The sequence below is a fragment of the Vanacampus margaritifer genome, chromosome 2 (genome assembly GCF_051991255.1).
Source record: "Vanacampus margaritifer isolate UIUO_Vmar chromosome 2, RoL_Vmar_1.0, whole genome shotgun sequence".
Taxonomy (NCBI): Eukaryota; Metazoa; Chordata; class Actinopteri; order Syngnathiformes; family Syngnathidae; genus Vanacampus; species Vanacampus margaritifer.
Window position 1 is genome coordinate 12655936 of NC_135433.1, and position 24639 is coordinate 12680574.

Sequence of the window (24639 nt, forward strand, 5' to 3'; positions counted from 1 at the left end):
CAAGCACGGGGAGAACATGCAAACTCCACCCAGGAAGGCCGAAGCCCGGACTCGATCTCACGTCCTCTGCACTGGGAGGCGGACGTGCTAACCAGTCACCCACCATGCCGCTGAGTATATGTAAATAATGTATATTTCTATTTATTAATTCAGTGGATGAATATCATAAAGGATAGACATAAGAGCAATCTCGTGTACAAGTTATTGAAAAACCCACAATATCCGTTTGTTGTACCTGTGTGATTGTCAAAGCAGGTTGTGTGGAATTTTCCCATGTAAAACTCCAAGCCGATGATGGCGAACATGAGGATGGCAAAGAAAAGCAGGAGGCCAATTTGTAGCAGAGGAATCATGGCCTTCATGATAGATTTGAGCACCACCTGTAAACCTGCAAGACAGAGTGTACACACCACAAGTGCATATTACTGCTACTTCTAATAACATAACAGAATTTGAGGGAAAAAAATCTTGACTAAATAATTGGAATTTCCAATTTACAACGTACATAAGTGGATTAATTAAAAAGACAATCTGCTATTAAATTGTTTTTGCAAGTGTTCTCGTTTGGTATTAGGATTTCATCTGGCTTTTAATTCCCTTTTGCAGCTCGGCGGGACTCAGCGGTACAATGCCATGGCTACCTATTACGACATTTAAAGACAGGTGACAAGGTTGCTTATTTTTCTCTCGTCATTTGAACACTTATTATGCACTTTAAAGATCATTTTAAAGATTTTACTAGACCTTAATGCTGTTGTAAGCAATATCATTCATATGAATGTATAAACACTCAAAATCTCAAATCACGAGTGCAGCGATAGGGACCAAGTCGCAAATAGCAAAAATCTGCATAGAATTGCCCCCAATTGATATGTTTTGGGGGAACAAAGTAATAAAATAACAAAAAAAAAATAATAATAATCTACAAGAACTGTTGATAAACATTTAATACTCCTTTTTTTCACAGAAAACAACCCAAAAACAAAATTGAAAATATTAATAATTAGTACTTGTTAAAAAAAAATTGTGAATGTGAATCTGAATCTGGCTGACTGTATGTAGAATGAATGTTAAAAATATATTTGGAAAAAATACGTGTATTTACGCATATTTTTACTTTTTATTTTTATTAATTTTTTTAATTAGTTTGCAGAGTTAGTTTACATGCTTGTTGAGGTCGATAGTGGAGAGCTAAAGGTAAAATAGCTATGCAGTGCTGCTGGAATGTAACAATACAATTTAAAAAAGAAAAAAAAAAAACAGAGTGCCCAGGAGAATCACTTTTAGTTGGGTGGATCATGCAGAACAACAAGGAAGCTAAATAAAACCTAGATTCAAAACACGTGACTGAGCTATTTTTAAACATTCCAATTGAACTTTCATTTCATAGCTGTTTTGAGATTTTGTTGGTCAACTTTGTGACAGCAAACTGTAACAGGGAAAATCTTGTAACAGTTCATTTAAATGCCACACTTACTGGGAATACCAGAGACCAGTTTGAGGGGCCTCAAGACTCGAACTGCTCTGAGGGTCCGCAGGTCAAAATCTGAGCCAATAGTAGACAGGATCCTAATGACAATGGGACAAATGCAAAGAGGCAATTAATATTCAAGCTATAGTTGAGCTTGTTGTTAGTCCAACTCCTGAACACATTCCACACCTCCTTACAGGACATTACAAGTGCAGGCACATTGCATGTATCCTGCAGGAGCTGAGCTGATCAATAGGGGTGACAAGTAAAGCCGGACAGTGAAGTGTATCAGGGAGAGGGAGGGACGGTTTGAGGGGCGAGTGATTTATATCGACATGACGGAAGGACTATAAATCAAAAAAGGAGGACGATGGAGTGATTAAGAGGAGGTGGTGAGAGGGACGACAAAGCAAATGTCACATGAGGAAAATGAGGGATGCTGACTTGTACATTTCAGTCGTTTTTTCATTCATATTGCATTCAAAGTGTTTCCAGACTGGGGAGGAATTGACGTTGCGCTCAAGAACTGAAGGCGAATCAAGAATGGTAAACAAGATGCTGTGTGTGTGTGTGTGTGTGTGTGTCCGTGTGCGTGAGTGGAGAGTCGAAAGATGTTCCCTTGTGCCGCCAGACTTCCAGTCAGTCCCTCGTCTGACGCACAGAGTGAATCATCCCTCCTTCTCACTTCTCCCTCTTGCTCTTTCTTTTTTCTTTCTGTCACTCTGACACATCGCTACGTTCCTGTGTTCCAGTGACACAGCACAGCCTTAATCACTGCAGCTTTCAAATCAGACCATGCTGCTTGGAAACACACTAAAACAGCACGTAACATACACCCAGGATGGAAACACTGCATTATGATGACTTGAAAGCCTTCTCCAGTGGTACCTATTGTAGGTACTTCATCACTAGTACTGGTGGTAGCTATAGGGCCCTTGGCGTGACATTATCTGATATCAACTCATCATAGGATGCTGCCGTGGGCTAGAGACTGTCCTGGTTTGGTCACGGGGCAATCTCAGTTATGTACACTGACTGAATTTAAAAAAAAAAAAAAAAAAAAAAAAAAGCCTCATTGAACCTTAAGGAGTTTACCTTGAAATGAACTTCAACAAACTGTTTTTGTACCCTTCATACTTGAATTTGTTCCAACTGTACCCCCACTTCTGACAGTCTAACTAAAATGTTAAGACAGGTGCACTTGAAAAATCTATATTTCTGTAGTATCCCACAAAAGCAGGAAGAGAACGCTATCTCTAAAGGTGCACGGGGCAAGCATATTTGAATGTGACATTTAACTTGGAACACATTTGTAGCTTTAGCAACACACTAGCTTGTTCACAAAATCCAATAATACACAATCTTTTACTGAGCATTCGGTTTTCCAAGTGAGCTTCACCATATCTTCCTCCCATAATCCCAGGAAATGTATCCCATTTATCTATTCTTCCCCAATATTCTTACTTACCGGTATTTCATTTATTGGTTGTATAAGTTTGGACCACCACGCCCCCTCCCAAAAAAAAAAAAAATGTCCACACTGGGCACTGTGTTACTGTAAACACATAAACCTTAAACAGTTGTGGAGGCTAATCCTCCAAATGAAATGCACATGTAACGGAAATGTTTGTAGTGGCTACAGATTGATGAAACAGTGAGACTGCAGTAAGGCAGGATTTAAAATGTCAAACATCAACAGCTGAGATAATCAAATTGCCCATTTTAAAATCTTAATCTCAGTGTCAGTCCCAGGGTTGCACATATCAAAAAAGGTGTACAATAAAGAAGCCGATGGAATTTTTAATGGCATTAGGCAATGCAATTGAGAAATCAGACATTACAAAATGCTTAGGAGGAAATCATAATTCATAATTCATAATCGTAGTTTTGTCTAAATTAAAATAGGGTCAATAGAGTGAAGTGTCTCTCCATAGCGATTCATTGAGAAGCGGTAGGGAAAATGTAACCACACATGAGCCCCAGTGGGTTTGATATTGTGGCAGTACAAGGGAACAGCTGCCTTGCAGGTGCTGACATCCCATAATTTGAGAGCTTGTCACAACTGAGAATGTTGGACTGTAAATTTACATACCTGAGTGAGAATTTCCCTCTCAGATCATTAGTAAATCTAAAGTAGATTAGTCATAGAATTTAAAGTAGAAGTTAGCATTTCCTCCATGTTGTAAACGCTGGCCACAGTTTACACCCTTAACTAAAACATATTTCTTGAATTTCAAATATTGATCTTACAAATGATAAAGAATATTGCCAATCATAAACACTGTCAGTTATGACAAACATTGTCAGGTCGATGAGGCACTTCCTCATTCACGCCGTCTCCACGGTTACTCTGCCCTTTCTCATTCATAAGTGTTTCCATGGCAACAGCAACCTTGGCTCATTGATAGAATCTCTGTATCACCTTGGTAACAGAGCCAAAGGAGGAGTATGGGTGTTTTCCCCCTCTATCGTTTCTGCGCATCAACAACTTATGTATACTTAACATAGAGCTGCAATATATGACACACACACACACACGCACACACGCGCACATGCACACGCACACGCACAAAGATGCACACCTGCAGAACAAACAGATGTCGGTAGGAGATCAAACATATTGAGTGCAAATAATTTTCCCAAATGTGCTCCGGGAAGTAGGTCATTAAATGAAGCTGGTATAGCAAATAGAAGACATCCAATGATGATCAGAGGCTATATGTGCATATATCTTGAATCACACAGACATGCAATCCAGCCATTTTTAAGAGCCCTACTCATTATTATGAGTAACGTTAAGCACTATTGCTCTTCCCACTGCCCCTTCTCACGGGAGTGTAACATTATAAAAACATAATCTTACGTGCCCACTTGCCATCGGTGTTCCTGCTGACTTCTGCTAAATGAGGCTAATTAGTTATGTCTACACGGCTGACCAAATACACTCTCCACTTATCTTTTTGCTGTTGTTATGAAGCCCATTATCCAAAATGCACTCTCATGTTATATTCACACCACCCCAAAATAATGAGAATGGGTGATAGGCACTCACTCTTCTTATAGCTACTAAAGGAAAGGGTTTTGTTTTATTTTCATTTGATTGCAAAGTAATTGGAAAGACACATTTTTTTCCACTTCATTCATCAGTTGTACATAAAATGAGCTGAAGGTTGCAGAGATGCACTGTAAGAATGGTTGTAAACTAAGCGTAATTGGACTAATAATCAATAGTGGGCATAAAAAACAACATCTTATTCCCAGGGCCAAATCACTCAGGCAATTTACTACAATATGCAGTTTAACACGCACGCGCACGCACGCACGCACGCACACACACACACACACACGCACACACACACACACACACAAACAAACACAAAAACTGTGTGTTTGTCTTTGAATATCTGTGAAGTGCGTCCACAAGAGGTGACTAGGAAATGGAAAAGAATTTTTGAAGTGGAAATGTACGCGTTTGTCTGTGCACACCGGTCAGTGTGTTATCAAAGGTATGGACCAGAGATGGGCGGAAAGGCCAAGTGCCTTTCATGTTCAAAGCGGTCGTGTAGCTAACACACAGAAAACACACACTTGTGCAAAAGCATCATAAAGGTGTGTATCTCATGGGTACACGGTGCATTGGTATCAAATGAGGGTAGTAAGGTTAAAGCATTAACTGGAGATTTTTTTAATGTTTAAAATGTAACTCAGTTAACACAGTTTTAGTTACTTCCTGTGGCGGCCTATAACCTCTGGTCATGTGTGCAGCCCAACTTAGAGGAGAGTCACTGGCATGAAGATGGACAAACAGTGACTATAGGCAGTTTTATTTTCAATTTGACTTGCTTGACGCTTATTGGAGGAATCTAAAGTACTTTGTGCACTCTGCAAAGCAAGTTCAAATAGCATTTTAGTAGTATGTCTTGAGCATATCATCTCAGAGCAAAATACAGTGCCCTGCTCAAGTTACCTCTACAGGGCCCGGCAAATCAATACTGCTGGAGTGTGGTGCTCGTGGACAGAACTAAAACCGGGCTGTAAGCGAGAAGTTTTGAGAATTGTTTTGATGAGAAGGATATAAGAAATGTTCCTGTAAAGCCGAGTCAATTTTCCTTCTGCACACGCCTGATTTTAAATGAATCTTTGTGGAGGGATGATGCATGGGTCAAGTATGAACCATTTCTATTTTGGCGGGGCTCTGGATAAAGGCGTGGTTATTTGGAACCCTCCAAAATCAAAATGGCGATGCCTGTATGTTGTAGCCAACAAATACATGGATCAAGAAACATGGCAACTACTGCCACCCTATTTTTGTTAATAATCGAGACCAGCCCCTATGCCAGAGGTGGGCATCGAGGGCCGAAGTCCTGCAGGTTTTGCATGTTGCCCTTCTCCAACACAGCTGATATATGATCAGCTCATCAGGAAGCTCTGCATAAGCCTGATAACGATCCTGTTGATTGGAATAAGCTTGTGTTGGAAGCGAGAAACTTCCAAAACCTGCAGGACTCCGGCCCTCGAGGACCGAGATTGCCCACCTCTGCCCTATGCCGACACAGTGATACTTTTGTCATAAGGAGCAGGGTTGGGGAATCCAGGTCCAGAGAGAAAAAAACCTGAAACAGTTTGACTTTAGCCACAGGTGCTTCTACTCAACAGGTGCTTCTCCGAGCTCGTTTACAGTTAAGTAGAAGCACCTGTGGCTAAAGCCAATCTGCAGCAGGGGTTTTACTCTCTGGACCTGGATTCCCCAAGCATGTTAAAAAGTGGATACATTGTCACAAATAGCTCCATGGGTGACCTTGCCTACACTCCCATGGTCGTAGCTGGGATATTGTGAGCAAATCATGCTAACATTGGGGCGGCATGGCTCAGTGGTAGAGTGGTCGTCTCCCATCCGTGAGGTTGTGCGTTCAATCCTCGCCCCTGGTGACCATGTCGAAGTGTCCTTGAGCTAGACACTGAACCCCCAACTTGCCCTGGGTGAATGTGAGGCATTGTAAAGCGCTTTGAGCACCATATGGCATCGTTAAAGCGCTATCTAAAAAGCACAGGAGTTAGCGTTAGCTGTATGTTATGTTGAAAAGTGACGAGCAAGTTGCTGGTTGCTGGGGAAGTAAAACAACAACAACAACAACTAAATAAATTATGTCGCAGTTGACACACATCTTTGTAAAAAAAAAGAAGTGTGTACTAATTGCGTGAGTGATGTCATGGAGGTTAACACGAAATGCAGAGGTAACCTTCATTAGCTTATTCTGCCTACTTTCCACCCCCATTTAAAAAACGTTGATACTAGCAAGTCCTAAGTGCACTCATGTCCATTTTTTTCTTCATTTTTTAGATTGCACAAACACCTATGAATGAGAAAGGGCATGGAAGCAACGATATACATAAAGATAACAGAAAACACACCAGATTATACATAAAAATGCTGAAAGCCATTTGGATGTGTCAAATCCTAACTCATTCCAAATCATGTGTCTATTGCCGGCCTATATGTGCTTTGAGTCCTGCTTGTTTTGCTTCCTGCAACCCTCCTTGACCTGCGCTTTTCTCGTCTCCGGTGTCTGTTCCCTCTGAGCCCCCTTCCCCCACACCCGCTCTGCGTGCACTATATTGTCGTGGCATTTGTTCACTACCCAGGCTGCTGGCTGCCTGCGGATCTGCTCTGTGATCTGACTGCTGCCTTGCTCAGGATGGAGCCATTCATTAGAGGAAAGGGCACACACACAGACACACACACGCACACACACACACACACGCACACACTGCAAAAGACATGACAGCTGATCCTGACCTCATGTTTTGTAACGTCGTGCACATAATGTGTGCTTGATATATTTAGATACTCAACAACATGAATTTGCTCATCACTTACCCCGTGAGCACCACCACAAAGTCCATGACATTCCATCCATTCCTCAGGTACGAGTTCTTGTGGAAGGCAAACCCCAGAGCCAGGATCTTTATACCAGATTCAAAACAGAAGATCCCAATGAAATACATCTCTGTGGCGTCCTGAGGACAGACAGAACACACCAGCCAGGTTAAGGAAAGAAGACGGGACTGTGAAATTGAAAAATGTAACATTTGTGTCTGCCTTACCAGGCGTTCAGACAGTGGAGTCTTGTCACCGTCCGGCAAATGTTGTTCCAGGGCAAGGACGATACAGTTGGCAATGATGGTGGCGAGAATCATCCACTCAAATGGAGTGAGGGAAGTGAGTTAAAGGAAACACAATAATGCCCAATCAACAAATCCAAACACACTCATAACATGAAAACACTTGTGTCTCCTGAAGTAGAACTGATATTGATTTTGCATCCAGCATGTGATTTTTTTGGGCAATTGAATTTATTTGGGATACTCTGATTCATTATGCATGAATTGCATTAAGTGACATTTGCAGGTTGCAACACATTAGAACACATGCACACAACTCACAAGTGCATACTGGCACACCAGCATGCCCATGCACTGAGTGAGATTTATTGTGACATCACCATTTTGGCTTTGTATACATAACGCCTTAAGGCTAGTCAGGGAGAGAGAGACCGATCGAGAGAGATGGTGAAATAAGAAGAAAGACATCTTAATTGTGTTTGTCACGATCTCTTTCAAGCACACACGCTCTCTCGCGCTGTTGACGCTGGTGAGAAGAATGCTTTACCTGACACAATATCGCAATAAAAGTTCATGGGCCACAACAATACGTAGCTAACCTACTGTATAGTAAATAACGTATGATCTTATGAGATCCAGATCGAGTGGTGGTGAACTGCACTGCATCATACTACATGAATTTGATGGATCTCAAACTGCCATTGGCTGGCGACCAGTCCAAGGGTTTCTCGCCTCTCACCCAAAGTCAGGTGGGACATGATCAATCTCACACATGACTCTGAACGGGACGTCCATTAGAAAACGGATGCATGATGAAGCAAAGTAGACTCAAATAGAGATCGTTTTCAATATGATCCAGTGCAGTTCTTTACCCCTGCTAATTACAATCATAAATATTATTAAATACCTCAACAAAAAAAAAAGATACTTTCATAAAGACATTTTTATACATCTCTTGGGTTTCATATGTCTCTCTGGCAAATGTGTGTAATATGTTAAAAAACTGTAAAAGGTGTTCATGATTAAGCAAATGGATTTTCTTTTCTTCACCTCTTTTCTATGTGCTCACCTCCGTTTTGGAGCAGCTATTCCCACGGTAGGGGGGGGGAGAGGAAGCTATTTATGGAAGCACAAATCATATGTGCGTTAATCGGAACATGTCTGCACCTGCATGTGTTTGCATTTATGTGGATAGGCACGTTATACACATGTGTGTTTTCCTTCTAGTTCCGATTGAAGAGAAAAACAAGAAGGCGCTCCTGGTGTTAATAGTCAGGTCCGAGCTTGTAATGTGCGTGACGGCCCTGAACAGGGCGCACATCACTGGGACGCTCAGGGCTCCACCCAATTAGCTGGACCGGCCCGCAGCAAACGCATGCAAATGCAAGTGTTGTGTTGTAGTGTGTGTGAGTGTGTGTGCATGTGTGTGTGTGTGTTTTCGCCAGTTGTAGCTGACTAAAGGGAGAAAACGGGAGATACGGTATTTGAAACCTTTGAGTCTGTTCTCCATCTTTATCCTTTTATGGGTGTGCACGAAAAAACACACACGCACACAAAATCCTGCACATGAATAAATGACTCTCACTTTGCCATAAACCTTCAATAATGAATTGCTTCCTGCGCCTTTCTCATGGTTATATATAGCAGTGACTCAAAAGCAAGAGAAGAATTGAGAGGAAGGCAGATGAGATGCTCGCTCTTTAAGCTTCTTTGTCTTTCTGTTTCACTTCCTCAGTGTTTCACTTCTGCGTGCGTTTGTGGAAGCATCTCCACTAGAATGGTGACGTTGGTAGGTCATAGAGCTGTCGTGACAAGAAGTGTCCCCTAAATGTCCCTGATGACGCAAACAAGCAAAAAAAAAAATCTTCTGAAATACTTCCCAATGTCATGTTGAGCCTCCTCTGCTTCAAAATCCCCAAACTACATCACTCCTGTTTTTCCTCGCCTTTCCATCTTTTTCCTTCCCGTCACTCCACCTTTCTCTGCTAGCTGAGCCCATCAATCATCTCTATGCCTATCATACCATCGCCGTCCAATATCTGAAAAAGAAAGCGAGAGGGTAGGAAGAGATGCAGCGTCAGCAAATGCAGAGGCAGCCAGAGTGAGAGTAGGACCAAGTATTAAGTGGGGGAAAACGTATGTAGAGAGCGAAATGAAAGAGAGAGAAAGAAAATGACCTGTGGGCACAGACGTGATTGAAAAGAGTGAGGAGGGATAAAAGAGGAAGAGAAGTGGTGTAGGGGGGGGGGGGGGAATTTCAGGGAGGGTAAGAAGAGTAAGAGAGAAGAGAAAAAAAGAGCGCTCAGATGTGGGATAACGCAAGACAGAGAGGGGTGTGAGAGTATTGCGGTATTTTTTTTCTCCTGAGCTGTGTGGAAAGTAGGTTAGTGGCAGAACACACACAAGGACTGTGAAAAGGGGAGGGGGGTTATTTGCAGGAGAGTGGGAGGGAAACCATACATTATGCTGCATATGACACTGTGCTACCGTACTGTGTGTAATCACTGCACGACTCCATCTTTAGAAACACTTCACACATTTTTTTTTTTCCTGGAGAGCTCAGTATTGTTCATTCGGTAATTTTACCGATTTGACATGTCATCATCATTGCTCTCCTTTTTTTTTTTTTTTTTTTATTATTATTTTATATATATATATATATATATATATATATATATATATATATATATATATATATATATATATATATATATTTAGTTTTTAATTTTTTTTATGTTTTTGAATATGTGTATGTGCGTGCATGCGTGCGTGCGTTCATTAGTTCACCTCAAACCTATAAAAAAAAATTTAAAAATCCCATACCGTTTCCCTAAACCGAACACTTCCAGCCAGAGTCGTGAGGCCGTCAGGAAACCCGAGAAAGGACCAAAGAAAAGAAAGGAAAGTGAAATCCAGCACCGACCAGACACCACCCACCAGGCCACCAACCAGAGTCCTTCACCAACCCCAGAGACATCTAAATTCCAACAAATCAGGGAGACCTCAAGAGACCAAAGGAGAGACTGAGGAAAGGAAGGAAGGACAGATGAAGCGGAGTGAGATCCACAGACACCAGCCTCCACCGATTCAATGACCTGACGAAGATTGTGTCTGAGTTTCGATAGATGCTGGTGTGGTGGATCTGGCATGCATGAAAATCTCCACCAAAGAGGGGAGCCGTCAACCCCCGCCAGGACAGAGCAAGCGCAACACCTCAGGGCCCCCCAGGCCGCGGCAGCGCCAAAGGACGACCCCCGGGCCCCACAGGGGCCACCGGCCGGAGAGCAAACCCAGGAGCAGGAGTGCCCCCCACCCCAACGCGGCCCGCGCCCCCAACCCAACGCAGCAGGACGGGGCACTGCAGGCCCCCGGAGCGTCGAGACCTGGGCCACGGATGGAGCCCCCGGCCCAGGGGAGGGGGAGGAAGGCGGACAGGGGAGGGGAAAGGGACGGGGGAAGGAGACGACAAGAAGGACAGGAGGCAGCGGCAGGGCCGCAGAGAGAGGGGGAGAGGAGGAGGAAGGGTGACGAGGGAGAAGGGACAGGGAGGCGGAGGACGGGCGGGGAGAGGTGAGGAGGGAGAGGCAGCAAGGGGGAGGAAGGGGGAGGGGAGAGGGGACCACGGGGCACCCCGGCGGCCCACAGGCCCCGAACCGCGTCGCCGGGCCCAGAGCGACGGACCACGCCGGGGCGGCGCCGCCCCGGACACCAGGGAGAGCCCCGCAACGCAGCACCCCCCAAGAGACCCAGGGAACGGCCAAGACGCAGCCGCCACCCAGCAGCCAACAGAGGGGCAGACCCGCCCACGCCCAGCCAGGGGGGGACAGCACCTATAGAATTAACCCCCTGGCATGCAGTGAATCCGAATATTAACCCTTAGAGCCCATTGGAGGTGAATCTGCTCGATGCTGTTGGCAGCAACCTCTTTCCTGACTATAAAAACACAACTATTAGTTACAAATTGCCAAATACAGAAACATCAATGTAAGTTATCACGATGTGGTGGCTCTCGCTAACAGGCAGAATTAAGGAACCAGAATTAGGTTAAAATATTCTATATACGTAGACCATGTTTCTATAAATTTTGATATTTGGTTTTTATTTGAGGCAGATATTTTTTCCATTAAAATGTGATTTATGAGGAAGTTAGACCATTGGTCGATATTCAGAGTTTGTTTATTTTTCCAGTTAATAAGAATTGTTTTTTTTGCGATAGTAAGGGCTACAAGTTTAGATTGAAATTGTTTATGTGGTAAGTCAGTTGCTGTTAGGTCGCCTAGCAAACACAAGTTTGGAGATAAACTTCACACATTTGCGGCACACCACAATAGCATATGTTACAAAAAACGCACACAAGGCATGATTGGACTTGCTTATCCTGATGCTTACCAGCACAGCATATTCCCAAAAATATGTTTCAATCTTTCTTAGAAAGATGTGCCTCAATACTTTTAACATTATAATGTATAGTGTTCTATAATATTTCAGGAGGTGTGGACATTTTTTTCCATTTTAAAATTGTACTGTTAATGTAGTAGCATTTTTGCTCCAATTTGGAATACATCACTAGCTTCATCTTCAATTGGCATGTATGAGGAGTGGGAACATTAGCTATTTAGTAGGGGTGTTAGGAAAAAATCGATTTGGCAATATATCGCGATATTACAGTGCGCAATTCTCGAATCGATTCGATATGCGACCGAATCGATTTTTAAACATCAATTTTTTATGGGAATATTCAACAAAACGTCTTACTTAGGGTTAGGATTCACACATTAAGCACGGAAGAATGTTATATTAATGGAACATTAAGCCTTAATATTTGATTTCAGTGCTGTTCAAACATGAAACAGACTGCAACCCGTTTGTTAAATGCAGTGGCTCAGTTATAAGCCTGAATTTTCAGATAAATAAATACATTTTCATATACAAATCTTATAGTGTACATGTACAAGTTTACTGATTAGTATTTTCTATATTTGAGTTTAAAAAATCGTAATAATCAATTTATAGATTCGTATCGGGATTAATCGGTATCGTATCGAATCGTGACCTATGAATCGTGATACTAATCGAATCGCCAGGTACTGGGCAATTCACACCCCTACTATTTAGTCAGTTTATGTGTTATGAAAAGGTTGGAATCCATTGCACTTAAAAATGGGAAAAAGATGTTAGGAACACATAATTACGGCTATTTGGCATGTTGCATATACGGCCGTCAGTAGGTTTCCATTGAGATGCCAGAAGCACATTTCAATTGTAAATATGATAAATCACACAATATCCATCCAACTATCCATCATACTGATCATTCAATACCATCTGATTTTGGTCGAAGGACGGACTACACCCTGGACTGGTCGCCAGACAATTATATGGAGGGCACATATGGAGACAGAAAACAATTCACAATCACATTTAGATCATTACTGAGTGGGAGCTGAAGCCACGCTGCATGCACGGAAGTCTGGCAACTGAACCGCTACATGTCAGTGAACGCATATGCATGCATATTTTACAACTGTCAGCTGGCAGTTTGACCGCTGATATTTTTGTTTGGTCCTAATGCCTACAGGGGATCTGTGTTGCTCAGCTCTCTCTGAAATTGAGGTCCATTCTTGAACAGTCATTTTGAAACTTTGACTTTCTTTTTCCGAAGTCTTTCCTTGAATGACTTGGAGGTTGCTTCGGAGCCACACACTATTATTTAGCTTCCCCTTCATCTGCAGGTTTCTCAGAGTGGACTGCAAGACTTTTTTTAGACAAGGAATTCTGATATTTGAAGCTACTTTACACTTAAGTTGATGTTGCCTCTTTTGATGAGTAGCAGCATTTACAGTATGTTTAAGCGGATTCTATGCTATCGATAATAACACATCCCTATCACAGAACTAGATTGCTATATATCATATATGCGATTCAGGTTTACCAAGCTCAGTAGAAACCATTAGGATGGCTCGATGTTGGGCTCATTTGCGATATTTCATTAGCGAATGTAATTTGACCTTTGACCTATGAATATTTAAAAGCGGTTAGTAAACATCATTTATGCATTTCTATGCTGCAGTTTCTGTTTATTTTTTTTCTTCCAATAAAAAAAGAGGAACATTGCTGGAAGGTCATGGTTAAAGCAACACTAAGGAACTTTCAGTTTACGTTGATTATGGCAGCTCCATATGGACAAAAGTGGCATTGTTATATCTGAAGGAAGACCACATTTCCGATGGGGCACTTGTCCTCATTGTGTCGTTTTAGCCCACGGCAGCGAATGAAATCCGGGCCAATGCTTGACTGTCCTTTTATCCGGGGTAGCTTTAGACATATGCCATAAAATAGTAAAAATACAGACCCCCTCAGGCCATGGCAAAAGTACCATTCAACTAGTTTTAAGTTGATGTTGATCAGAAGTGTTGTGAAGATAATTTATTATGGTTGAAAAGTTCCTTAGTCGTACTTTAATGTAGAAAACATTTTAATTAAATAACAACCTTAAACTTAAGCACATATGAAAATTCAATGGAATTCCTAAATTACATTATATATCGATACCTTGTGCACCAATAGGTACTGATATATATATATATATATTTTTTTTATTATTATTATTTTTTTTTAATCCGATTTTACATATAGGCTGCACTAAAAGGAGACATTAAAAATTTGTTGTACATCTGTTTGTATAATGACAATAAAAGGCTATTTATCTATATGTGCACACATTATCTAATATAACATGTACTGTATTTCTCAAAGGATCTACCCTTCAATAACCTTGACAGTCCTGCCCCACTATAACACCCCTCCTTCGAGCATCATTTGTCCATCCAAGCACACACACACACACACACGCACACAGATTCCACTTCACTACACAACCCAACACTCGTCTGCCAATGGAGGGCAGACCAGCTGCTACCATTTGGGAAGGTGCCAGCCTTCATATTAAACTAAACAAGCGAGTGGCCTTTTTGTGCTCTTACACAAACTACCATGTCAATTTTTCTTGTTACATTTTACGACGTTCTTTATTATTTTGGCAAGACGGTGCTGAAATCATTTCATTTGGCTGTCACTACTCCCACAGACGAACTAATTTGATTACAAGAATGCAAACTCATGTAATCTTCCAAAATACATGATTGAATTGTTTTACTGTATTTTCTCTGTCCACATGATGTTTTTGTGGTTTTTGCATCACCGCCAGAATTCAAGATTAGACCGATGGGTAGATGTTGGCGGCAGAAGCCAGCATCAAAATGGCTCTTCTGAGCAGAGCTATCCCTTAAACAGATCATATAATACATAGTCATTGTCTATAATATAGTCAAACAAAGAAAAGCACATTTTCCCCCCTAAAAGGGCAGCGATGATGTAATGAGTTTACATTCCTAGCACACTGGCACCATGTTTGACTGCATTGCTAAACAAATTGGTGAGCCCAAAGGCCAGTTTAGCCCGGCTTGTCCTCTCTCAGAAGGATTTAGCATCAATCAGTGTTTTAGTCCTTGCAGGCGTCCTCCTCTACTCCTCCTGTATATTCTATACTGCATATGTTGCGCCTGCCTCAGCCCTGCCACCGCCACCCCCTCTCCACCCCCAAATACAGCTGAATTGCCACTTTCACAAGATGCTGATGCTTGTATGTGTGTGAGCTGTGTGCAGAGTCTCGGTCTAGATTGTTTCTTTGCATATTTTTTAATGTGGTAATGGTAACTGACGGTGTGTGCTGATCTGGCCATATGTATTTACGTACTTTTCTCTTGACAGTACGTATGCGTGTCACGGTGTACGTGTGTGCCAGCACAACATGCGTGCAGGCAGGAAGAAAGCACATTTTTGACAAGTGGCAGCCATAGCACGTGACCAAAAGAACACGGGCATGAGAAAATCAATCCATCACACACGATCTGCCTCTATTTTTTCTCTCCTCATGTATCCCAATCCCCCAAAATAGCTCTGTCCCGCGTCACTAACCACCCTCCATCCACAAAAACACCGACTGCAGAACTACACAACCTTGTTCAAATGCCAGGTTTTTCGGATATAAAAAAACAAGAGCCGATAAACCACTTGAAAAGTTTTTCTTCGTATCAATGTGATCTACAACCTGTACAACACAATAGAAAAAAGAGAAAAATATACCCAATAATACGGACATATGAATAAGCCGGGTGATTGAGTTCACGTGAACTAAACAGCCAAAGTGTTGCGGTTATGCCAACGTTTCTGTCGGCCTCTTAGCATTCTTCCTGACAAAGTTTCTCTTTATCAATTTTGGAGGAACGTCCAGTTCTTGGTAATGTCACTGTTGCGCCATCTTTTATCCACTTGATAATAACTGTCTTCATTGTGTTCCATGGTATATTTAATGCATTGGAAATGATTTGGTACCCTTTTCCTTTACTGATACCTTTGAACAATGATATCCCTCTGATGCTGTGGAAGCTCTCTGCAGAGCATGCACGGCTTTTACTGTAAGATGTGACTGCAAAAATGTCAGGAAAATCCTGTTATTTTATCATTTTATTTGAGGTTAATCAGGGTTACTTGAAATGACTTGTACTGACTCCCATTTTAGAAGCATTTGAATACCATTGGCAATTCTGAACAACCAATAAAAAGGTGTGCACACTTATGTAAAAACATTATCTCAGTTGTTAATTTTGACTCTCTAAAACATTCAATTAAAAAAAATTGTTGTAAGGGTTTTGATGGCGGTCACAAAAACCTGACATTTGAAGAAGTGTGTGTAGACTTTTTATATCCACTTTGAGTGTGCGTGTGTAAACATTTTTACTTTTCAGGAGACCCCAAAAATGGTGTTTGTGTCATATTACATCCTCAAAGACAGCAAGCCAGTTTTTTGGGGGAAAAAAAAGGAAATTTAACAAATTGTGACTTTAGAGGCGTCAAAATTGATTGATAACAGTAATTGACAACTAGTCAATGAAACGAATCAACAACTATTTCAATAATCGAGTAACCCTTCATTTATTGAAATAGTTGTTGACTAATTTGATTGACGATAGTTGTCAAATTAATTTTGACACCTCTAAAGTCAAAATTTGTTCCATTTCATTTTTTTCTGTCAGAGCTGAAGTTTGGGCTGTGCTCAAAGCTGGCATCTTGCTACTTTTCCATCCCCAATCTTGTCGTATACTAACACTAAATGTCCGCGGGGACGAGCATGACGTCATCCTCCACCACTCCGCCCCTCCCCCAAGAAACTGTGGCGTGTTCGCCCTGAACACGCCACACTGAAGGGAAGATACAAGCTAATAGGTGCTGCTGTCAGAGTAAAAAAGTCAGCGCTCTTTGTACTCATCTGTTCATTGGTTGAGCATGCATGATGTAGAAAAAGCTTTAGAATTACTGTACCTTTTTTAAATGCACAAGGCACCTTTAAAGAGACAGCAACGTAAAAAAAAAAAAAACTTCTTGGTGCTTTTAGCCATGTTAAAATGCTAATTCCTCACTAAAAAACACCACCAAAGTGGTGTTTTCCTCCATTCGCCCCTCAATGAGAAATTCTAGGTCATTTCGCTGTCCAAGCACCAGCCCCTCCCAACCCGAGAAAACAAGCTGGTACTCACTTTATGACGTCATCAGGTGCGGACCTACCCCCGCACCGCCTATCCGGACAAAACACACGGCCACTTTCTCTGAGACCTCCATGCTTGCAGGATAGTGATAGAAGTAGCCTTTATCGGTAAACATTCTGTCCAAATGAATTTAAATCAATCAATTATACTTCACATTTGCAATGCCAGAGTGCAATAACAATTGGCCGTCTTAAATAGCGATGCCGTGACGTCACGCTGCACGTGTCCCAAAATGGGTGTTCGCGCAGCCATTTTGGCAGAAGACGTGTCTGCCACTTTGAGTAAACGGCAAACGCCACACTGATTGATCATTGATCATTTAACAATGATTGGCAGTTCTTGTGGACCAGCTGCCACAACGAGAAAAGGCAAAAAAAAAAGGAATGAGCATTCTCCAGGCTACCAAGATAGGAACCAATGCGTAGCCAATGGATCACAGCAGCCATAAAAAGGGTGAACAACAAGATGGAGGATTTGGGATCCTCCTCATTGCTTGTGTAGCGACCACTTCATATCAGGTGAGTCAATTACTGAATCAGTTAGTCATGTAGATGTAGCTAGATTGTATAGTTATTAAATGAAGGCAAAAGACGTGATCAGGCACTTTGGTGGCTGAATCAGCATTTGCTAACTTGCCTGACCACACGCAAAATGTGGGGTAAATGATCTGTTTCCTTTGTTTGTGCTGCTATGATTTAATAGATATTACACAGATGAATTTAATAACTGACCAACACCATAAAGAAGATTTTTTTATGGCATAACTGACGGCGGCGGCCGAATGAACACATGTTAAGTTGCTAACGCAACTAAATAACACTGCAAGACTTGCGTGAAACCACTAACTTGGATGGCACTTTGACCACATATAAAGGGGAAATAAATCCGGATTATACAAACTTGTAAAACTTTAGCATGATCAGATTTGAAAGTATTCACCAGTGAGAGAGGGGGTAATTCCACGTAGCAGCGTCGCCAAATTGAAAAAAAAAAAGCACTCCTGACACTTCATCGGCAATAATAATAATAGTAATATTATCCAACCTGCCCACCTCCTGCATGTATATCATGTCCTTTTCAACAAAATGAGTGTCAATGATCTTGGGCGGCAAGTTGACAGATAAACGCTAGCCTTATCCCTCCCCGTCATTTTAGTCCATTAAGGTGGCGCCGCTACTTTCCTGCCACAGGGGGGCGTGTTTAAAGAAATAGTCACGTGACGTCTGGATCTCCATTCCCACAAAGGTTCTGCGGTGGCTGACACTAAAATTTCTGCACTGCTGAACCTAAGTGAATGAATGGTGTAGTCGTAGTTTTAGTGATTAGCGAGCTCACCCTGTAAGCAGAAGTTCCCGGATTTGCGGCCCACTCCGGGGGGGTTTTCTCCTCCCCTTTTCCTCCATTACGATTTCTTGCGGCAAAGGAGCCATTTTGTTTCAAATGTTTATTGAAGAACTGAACATCCATCCAATTTCGTTTCCACATTTAAAGAAGACGCGGTTGTACAGCAGGGGCTTTGTTGGCATTCAGAGATTGCTCAAACTCAGCGCTCCAGAGTTTTGTGGGCGGTGCGAGCTCTTAGGACAAGAGGTGTGCGGCAACCACACGGGGAGAGACAGGGTTTTACTGAACCGGAAAAAAATAGCCAGCAAAATACCTACACAGTAAATTCTGTAGAGTAAATTTGACTCTATTTAGAGTGGGACCAAATAGACTAAGTAGGCTGATTTTTACACTCGGAAGAGAGTAAAATAAAGAATTGAAAAAAAAATTGAATACAAGTCACTCAAGGGTTGTGGAACAGCTGATCTACTCCCTGAGCCACGCAACTCCTGCTGTGTGCTAGCATATCGCTCGTGTCAATTGGAATTTTCGTAACTCCAAGAGCAAAAATGAAGTTGTTGGTCTCCTCTTGGAGATAAACAAACAGTAGGAGGGGCAGAGCTCACGTGGTAGTGTGGCAGTCTCCCAAACTGAAGGTCGTGAGTTCGTTGGAATGTTTTTTTTTGTATTATTATTTAAAAAAAGCACACACACGGCTCAGCATATATTTTATAAAATCAGTGAAATTATAACATTTGTGTACACCACATTAAGCATGTGATATTTGAGATTCAATGAGATACTTTGTGCGTGAGCTCCAGTGCCTGAAGGAACTTACGATATGGATCAATTCACACATTTATTACCAGACAGTCAAAAGCTATGAGTTAGGCATATTGAACCTTGAGGGCAAACACACATGCATGCACAGATTGCAAACACACAGTAATGCACAAACCAAACCAAACACGACTCACGGCTGTCAGGATCAAAACACCTCCACAATGCTTAAATTAGCATCATAAAAAGCGAAAACAGCCCTTTGGAGGAAGGACAAGATGTAGTGCGACTGGCGAGTATAGTGAGCGGGACAGCAGTGAATGGGGGGGGGGAGGAGGATGACGGATCAGGTTGAAGCAAGAGAGAAAAGGTGCAAGTAGACAGTGGCGAGAGGTGACGACAAAAACCTCAGCTCCTATCAATCAGAGATGGAGGGGTGACAAAAGGAGCAGAGCGTCTAAAAGTGTGTTTGTGTAGACCTGTCTAGGGATGAGCTCATCATAAAGACAAAATGTAATTGAACAATTGCAGCAAACTCAGCTCCCATTCAGGATTTAGCACATTTGATGGTGGCCATACGAATTTGTTCTGTGATACTGGAACACTGGCAGATTCGATCAAATTTCAACAAGGTACAAACAGTTGCCATTATAAGTACAGAATATAGTGAAAACACATTTTAAGCAACATTAATATTATGTACCCATAAGCAGAAGTATAGCATTAAAAAATATTTTTTCTTTGTGGTTTCGGCTTGTCGCATCGGGAACAATGAGTCTCTCGCATGATATTAAGACTCCACGGGCCCATCAACACAATTGTGACATGTCAAGAAGGTTGAGGTTTGGTGGAGGACCCAGATGTAGGGAGCAAAAACAGTCGGGCAAGGATGCAGTTGATGATGCAAAAAAGGGATTTTAATTTCTATGAAACAAAAGGTGATCTGCCAAATTACAAGATAAACCAAAACATGGGGGGACCAACAAGGCAAAAACGAGCAGCATGACATGGGGAACAGACAATGAACCAACACAGACAGAGGGGAGACAGGAGACTAAAAACACAGACGCTAACGACACAACAAGACACACCTGGGGCAAGACACAAGTGGCTGAGGGCACTGATTGGTTCACATGAGGAAGGGCAGGATTACACTTAGACAAGACCAAGGGAGACACACCAGGAAAACAGAACCCAAACATGACATGACATGCAGTTAGGTAGCTAGTTGCCTATGTCTACACCCTGAAAAAGCACCGAATCGATTTTTAAACATCAATTTTTTATGAGAATATTTTTTAAAAAAAACGTCTTACTTAGGGTTAGGATTGACACATTAAGCATGGAAGAATGTTATATTAATAGAACATTAAGCCTTAATATTTGATTTCAGTGCCGTTCAAACATGAAACAGACTGCAACCTGAATTTTCAGATAAATACATTTTCATACAAATCTTACAGTGTACATGTACAAGTTTACTGATTAGTATTTTCTAAATTTGAGTTTTTAAAAAAAATCGCAATAATCAATTTATAGATTTGTATCGGGATTAATCGGTATCGAATCGAATCGTGACCTATGAATCGTGATACGAATCGAATCGCCAGGTAATACGCAATTCACACCCCTACTAATCATTCAAATTTGGCAGCGTTATCGCTGCCAAATTTAAATAACAATACAACAATACTTTATTTGTGTTTAACTCTTTGACTGCCAGACGTTTTCAGAAAAGGGATGTCGTCAGTGCCAGCCGATTTAAGCATTTTGACTGATCTTTCAAGGTCCACAGAAAATTTTGTGTTTGGACTATGGAAACACACATACTACCAAATGAAAGATTGAAAGATCAGAAAAAAAAAGTTTGTTTCTACCTTATTCCGTTTTTCAGTAATCAACAATAGAAAATGGTTAGTTTCACCCAAATGCTCTGTTTTGAAACAAAAAACTGAGAAATCAAGCTTTTTGTGAAACGATATTATTTCATGCACTCTAGTGAATTTGACACCTTTTTTTCCATGAATGATGCCACAAACACCTAAACAGTGCTTTACTTCTGTAAAACACTACCACCAACAATGAAAAAGTGTTTTTTGATAGCAAAATACGTTTATTTACATTCAATAGTGTAACAATTTGACAAAACAATTTGGCAAACTATTTACAAATGTATGCAACCGTGGTACTATTTACAATTATGTGGATGTTTCAAATACAGTTTTTCTTTTTGTAACACTCCCCTGCGTGCAAGTGGACGCAGCAGGATTTGCACAACAGATTAGTTTTACTGCGATGGCCCCTTAGCGTGCAGACGCTACACTTTCTTGCTGGCTTTTTTTTCCAGGGAATAGCAAGTATATACTGCAGTGTGTGGTTGGCCATGTTGCCATCAAGTCTACTCTCAGGATCATGATACGGTGACGTTACGGTGGTGTTACGTCTGGCTTCCTCATTGTCCTTCACTTCCTATACCGGGTGGTTGATCCATCTTATCCGCTCCATTCATGGTGGCATCGTAGTCCATAACCAGTTTCTTCTCCGTGATCAGACTGTACCCACTCCTCCGATGAATATGCATTGGACTCGGGGCACTCTTCTTCGTCCGATTGAACGTCCGCCTGAGCAGAAGAGCTCGGTTGTGCTCCGCATTTTCCGGCGTTAGCATCGCTAGCCGGTGAGGCTTTATGACGTGATCATAGCCGCCGTGTCAACGCTTCCAACTTCGGCGTCAAACTCGGAGTCACCATCATCATCATCGTCGTCATCAATGTCCTCTTTAGCATTGGTCGATGCTTTTCGTCTTTGAAAAAAATGCTCAAGCGTGAGCTGCTTGCAACCGGTCGCCATTCTGGCTTCCTCAGCCATTGTCCCCGCAACGCTCTAGCTCCGCCTCACGTCTTCTACTGACGCCTACCCAATCTTGTCCAAAGAGAGTCATCGCTGCCATCTAGGGGCCAAAAATAGGCATTATACTAACTAGATCTGCTTGATACTTTCAGCACAGCTGGCCAAGGCTTTCCTCCACCCGTTTCCCCCCCCAAAAACTTGGTGAACCTCTTTTAACGTCTTTGGCGCTCCTCCATAGGATTTTACTAAACTTTATTTAACGTTTTTGGCAGTCAAAGAGTTAATTTAGATCAAAGGTTAAATATGACCAGATTTAAGGCGAGAGGTGTGGTTACACTGTATTAATGACCCAGAAATGATTGTGCGTCCAGAGTGTTTGAGGCTCCACTGTATTGTGTTTAATGATTTAGAAGCATTTTTTGACACACTACTTCTTGATCAATTCTTATAACACTACAGCATATTTGACGTGTGTATCCGCTCTGTATTTTTTCCCCTTCCCATGTCTGTTACATCTCTCTGCACGAGCAGCAGTTTCAGAGACACAACAAAAGTAGAAAATGATCTCCCTATTTCTCTTTTCAGTCCACAAAGTAATTGGTATCTGGATAAATTCATAGACACCACTATATAACTTTCAATGGACCTAGCCCTCTATGGTTTGGTTGCATTATATTACTGTTTTCTTTATTACCTCCATAAAATGTGATAATGCAAAGAGGTTTTTTTTTAAATAAATGGTGGTGTTTTTGGTGAGTTTGATAGCAGGCTGACACACACTCGATAAACTAAAGGCACCAGAAGCTAAATGCAAGAGCCCTGAATGAAGAAGTTGTCTGATGACATTCTGAGAGTCATACTGGAATACCGCATCACATGTTTTGAGGTGTTAAGGTGCTACGGTCAGGATAAACTCAAAATCAAACTATTACTATTACTAAAATAACATACACATACATGACCGGCCATCTAATTCCAATAATCCCTTCACCCATTTTTTCGCCATCTATTTTCCCTAGCTCTACATCAATTGATCATGCATCATTTATCCACACCTTTCATATATCCGCATCTAGCTATCCTTCCATGCAGTTACCCTTGACTTACGCATTCACTCCATCCATCTCCACTTCCAACAAAGCAGCAAACTTGACAAATGAGGTTTGGCTACTAAAAGTCCTGTTATCTTTAAGATGTGACAGCTTGAGGAATTTGAGTTTGAGAACAGCCACTACAAGACGTTACCAAACCAACTTGGAAACAAATGAAAAAGCACCTGCATATCAAGACACATATAACCTCACACACAAAGTGAAGGGATGTTTATTCTGTGTAGTTACCAACTGACACTTGCAAGCTGCAGGAAAGAAAAAAAAAACAATAAATTATTTAGATTCTGCAGTAAACACAGATCACGGACTCTACGTCCACCCAAAAACAAGCACAGTCTCTCATTTATGGTGTGACTGTATTTCACTGTCCAACACTTCCAATCGATTTTCGAGTTACCTTCTCATCTTTCTTTGGACAGCGCAACCAAAAAGCTAAGTTAGCTGTGGTGCAAAGCAATGGAGACCATGTGGGATTTGTAAAATCATCAAGTAAAACCCTTTATTCTACACTTGAACATTTCTACGGGGATCATAGTTGCTACGGAGGACTTAGCGTATTGACTTCCTCTTAAATGAAACACTTAAATGTAAATGGATGGCGCACTCAGCACCATATGGTTTACAGACAGTACATGCACATACATATGTATGAAGTGTGTCTATGTAGCCACATTCATAATACGGTATGTATTGAACTATCACTTAATAAATCTTGCACCAAGGAAACTTCATTGGACAAAAGAAATACAAGGGATGAATACGTGAATAGACACAGCTAATAACACACGTACACGTTGTCGTATAGTAACACAACTGCATGACATCACATATGCATTTGACAAGGTCACAGGGTAATTTTGGGTCAAATGTCAGAAGGAGAGTAGATGAGGGCAGAATTTCATTTCCAAGGTCCTATAGATGACCTATTTAGTTACAACAATCAACTGCGTGTGACATCATATTTGAGTCAATTACACAAAACTGTAGCCGCCTATTCACTATCATAGAGTCATGCTATGAGACATAATACATGAATAGCTCATGCAGCTCTATAAGGCATAAAGTGATCTAAAAAAAAAAAGTATACACACACACACTCATGTTCAAATGTAGGTTTTTGTAGAAAAACAACACCAAAGCTATAAAATAACCTGGCTGCATAAATATGCACACCCTCACACTAATACTGAGTTGCAGCACCTTTTACGACAACACAAAATCTTTTTTTGTGTGTAGGAGTCTGTGTGGCATATTTTGATGTGCCAAAACTTCTCCATATATGTATATGTTATAAATGTGTGTGTGTGTGTGCGTGTGTATGTGTGTGTGTTTGTATGTATGTGTGTGTGTGTGTGTGTGTGTATGTATGTATGTA

At 41.5% G+C, this 24639-nt stretch overlaps 1 protein-coding gene across 16 annotated transcripts in view; it reads right to left on the bottom strand.

The window, feature by feature from the left end:
• cacna1aa (calcium channel, voltage-dependent, P/Q type, alpha 1A subunit, a) overlaps positions 1–24639 on the bottom strand; it is a 91372-nt gene that overhangs the window by 61350 nt on the left and 5383 nt on the right. For all 16 annotated transcript variants that reach the window (XM_077557035.1, XM_077557049.1, XM_077557050.1 and 13 more), the window contains exons 2-5: positions 7577–7682; positions 7350–7489; positions 1478–1569; positions 236–388 (exon numbers count right to left, since the gene is read on the bottom strand). In XM_077557035.1, coding sequence (XP_077413161.1) covers positions 236–388; positions 1478–1569; positions 7350–7489; positions 7577–7682 — 491 coding nt within the window. The remainder of the gene's footprint in view (positions 1–235; positions 389–1477; positions 1570–7349; positions 7490–7576; positions 7683–24639) is intronic.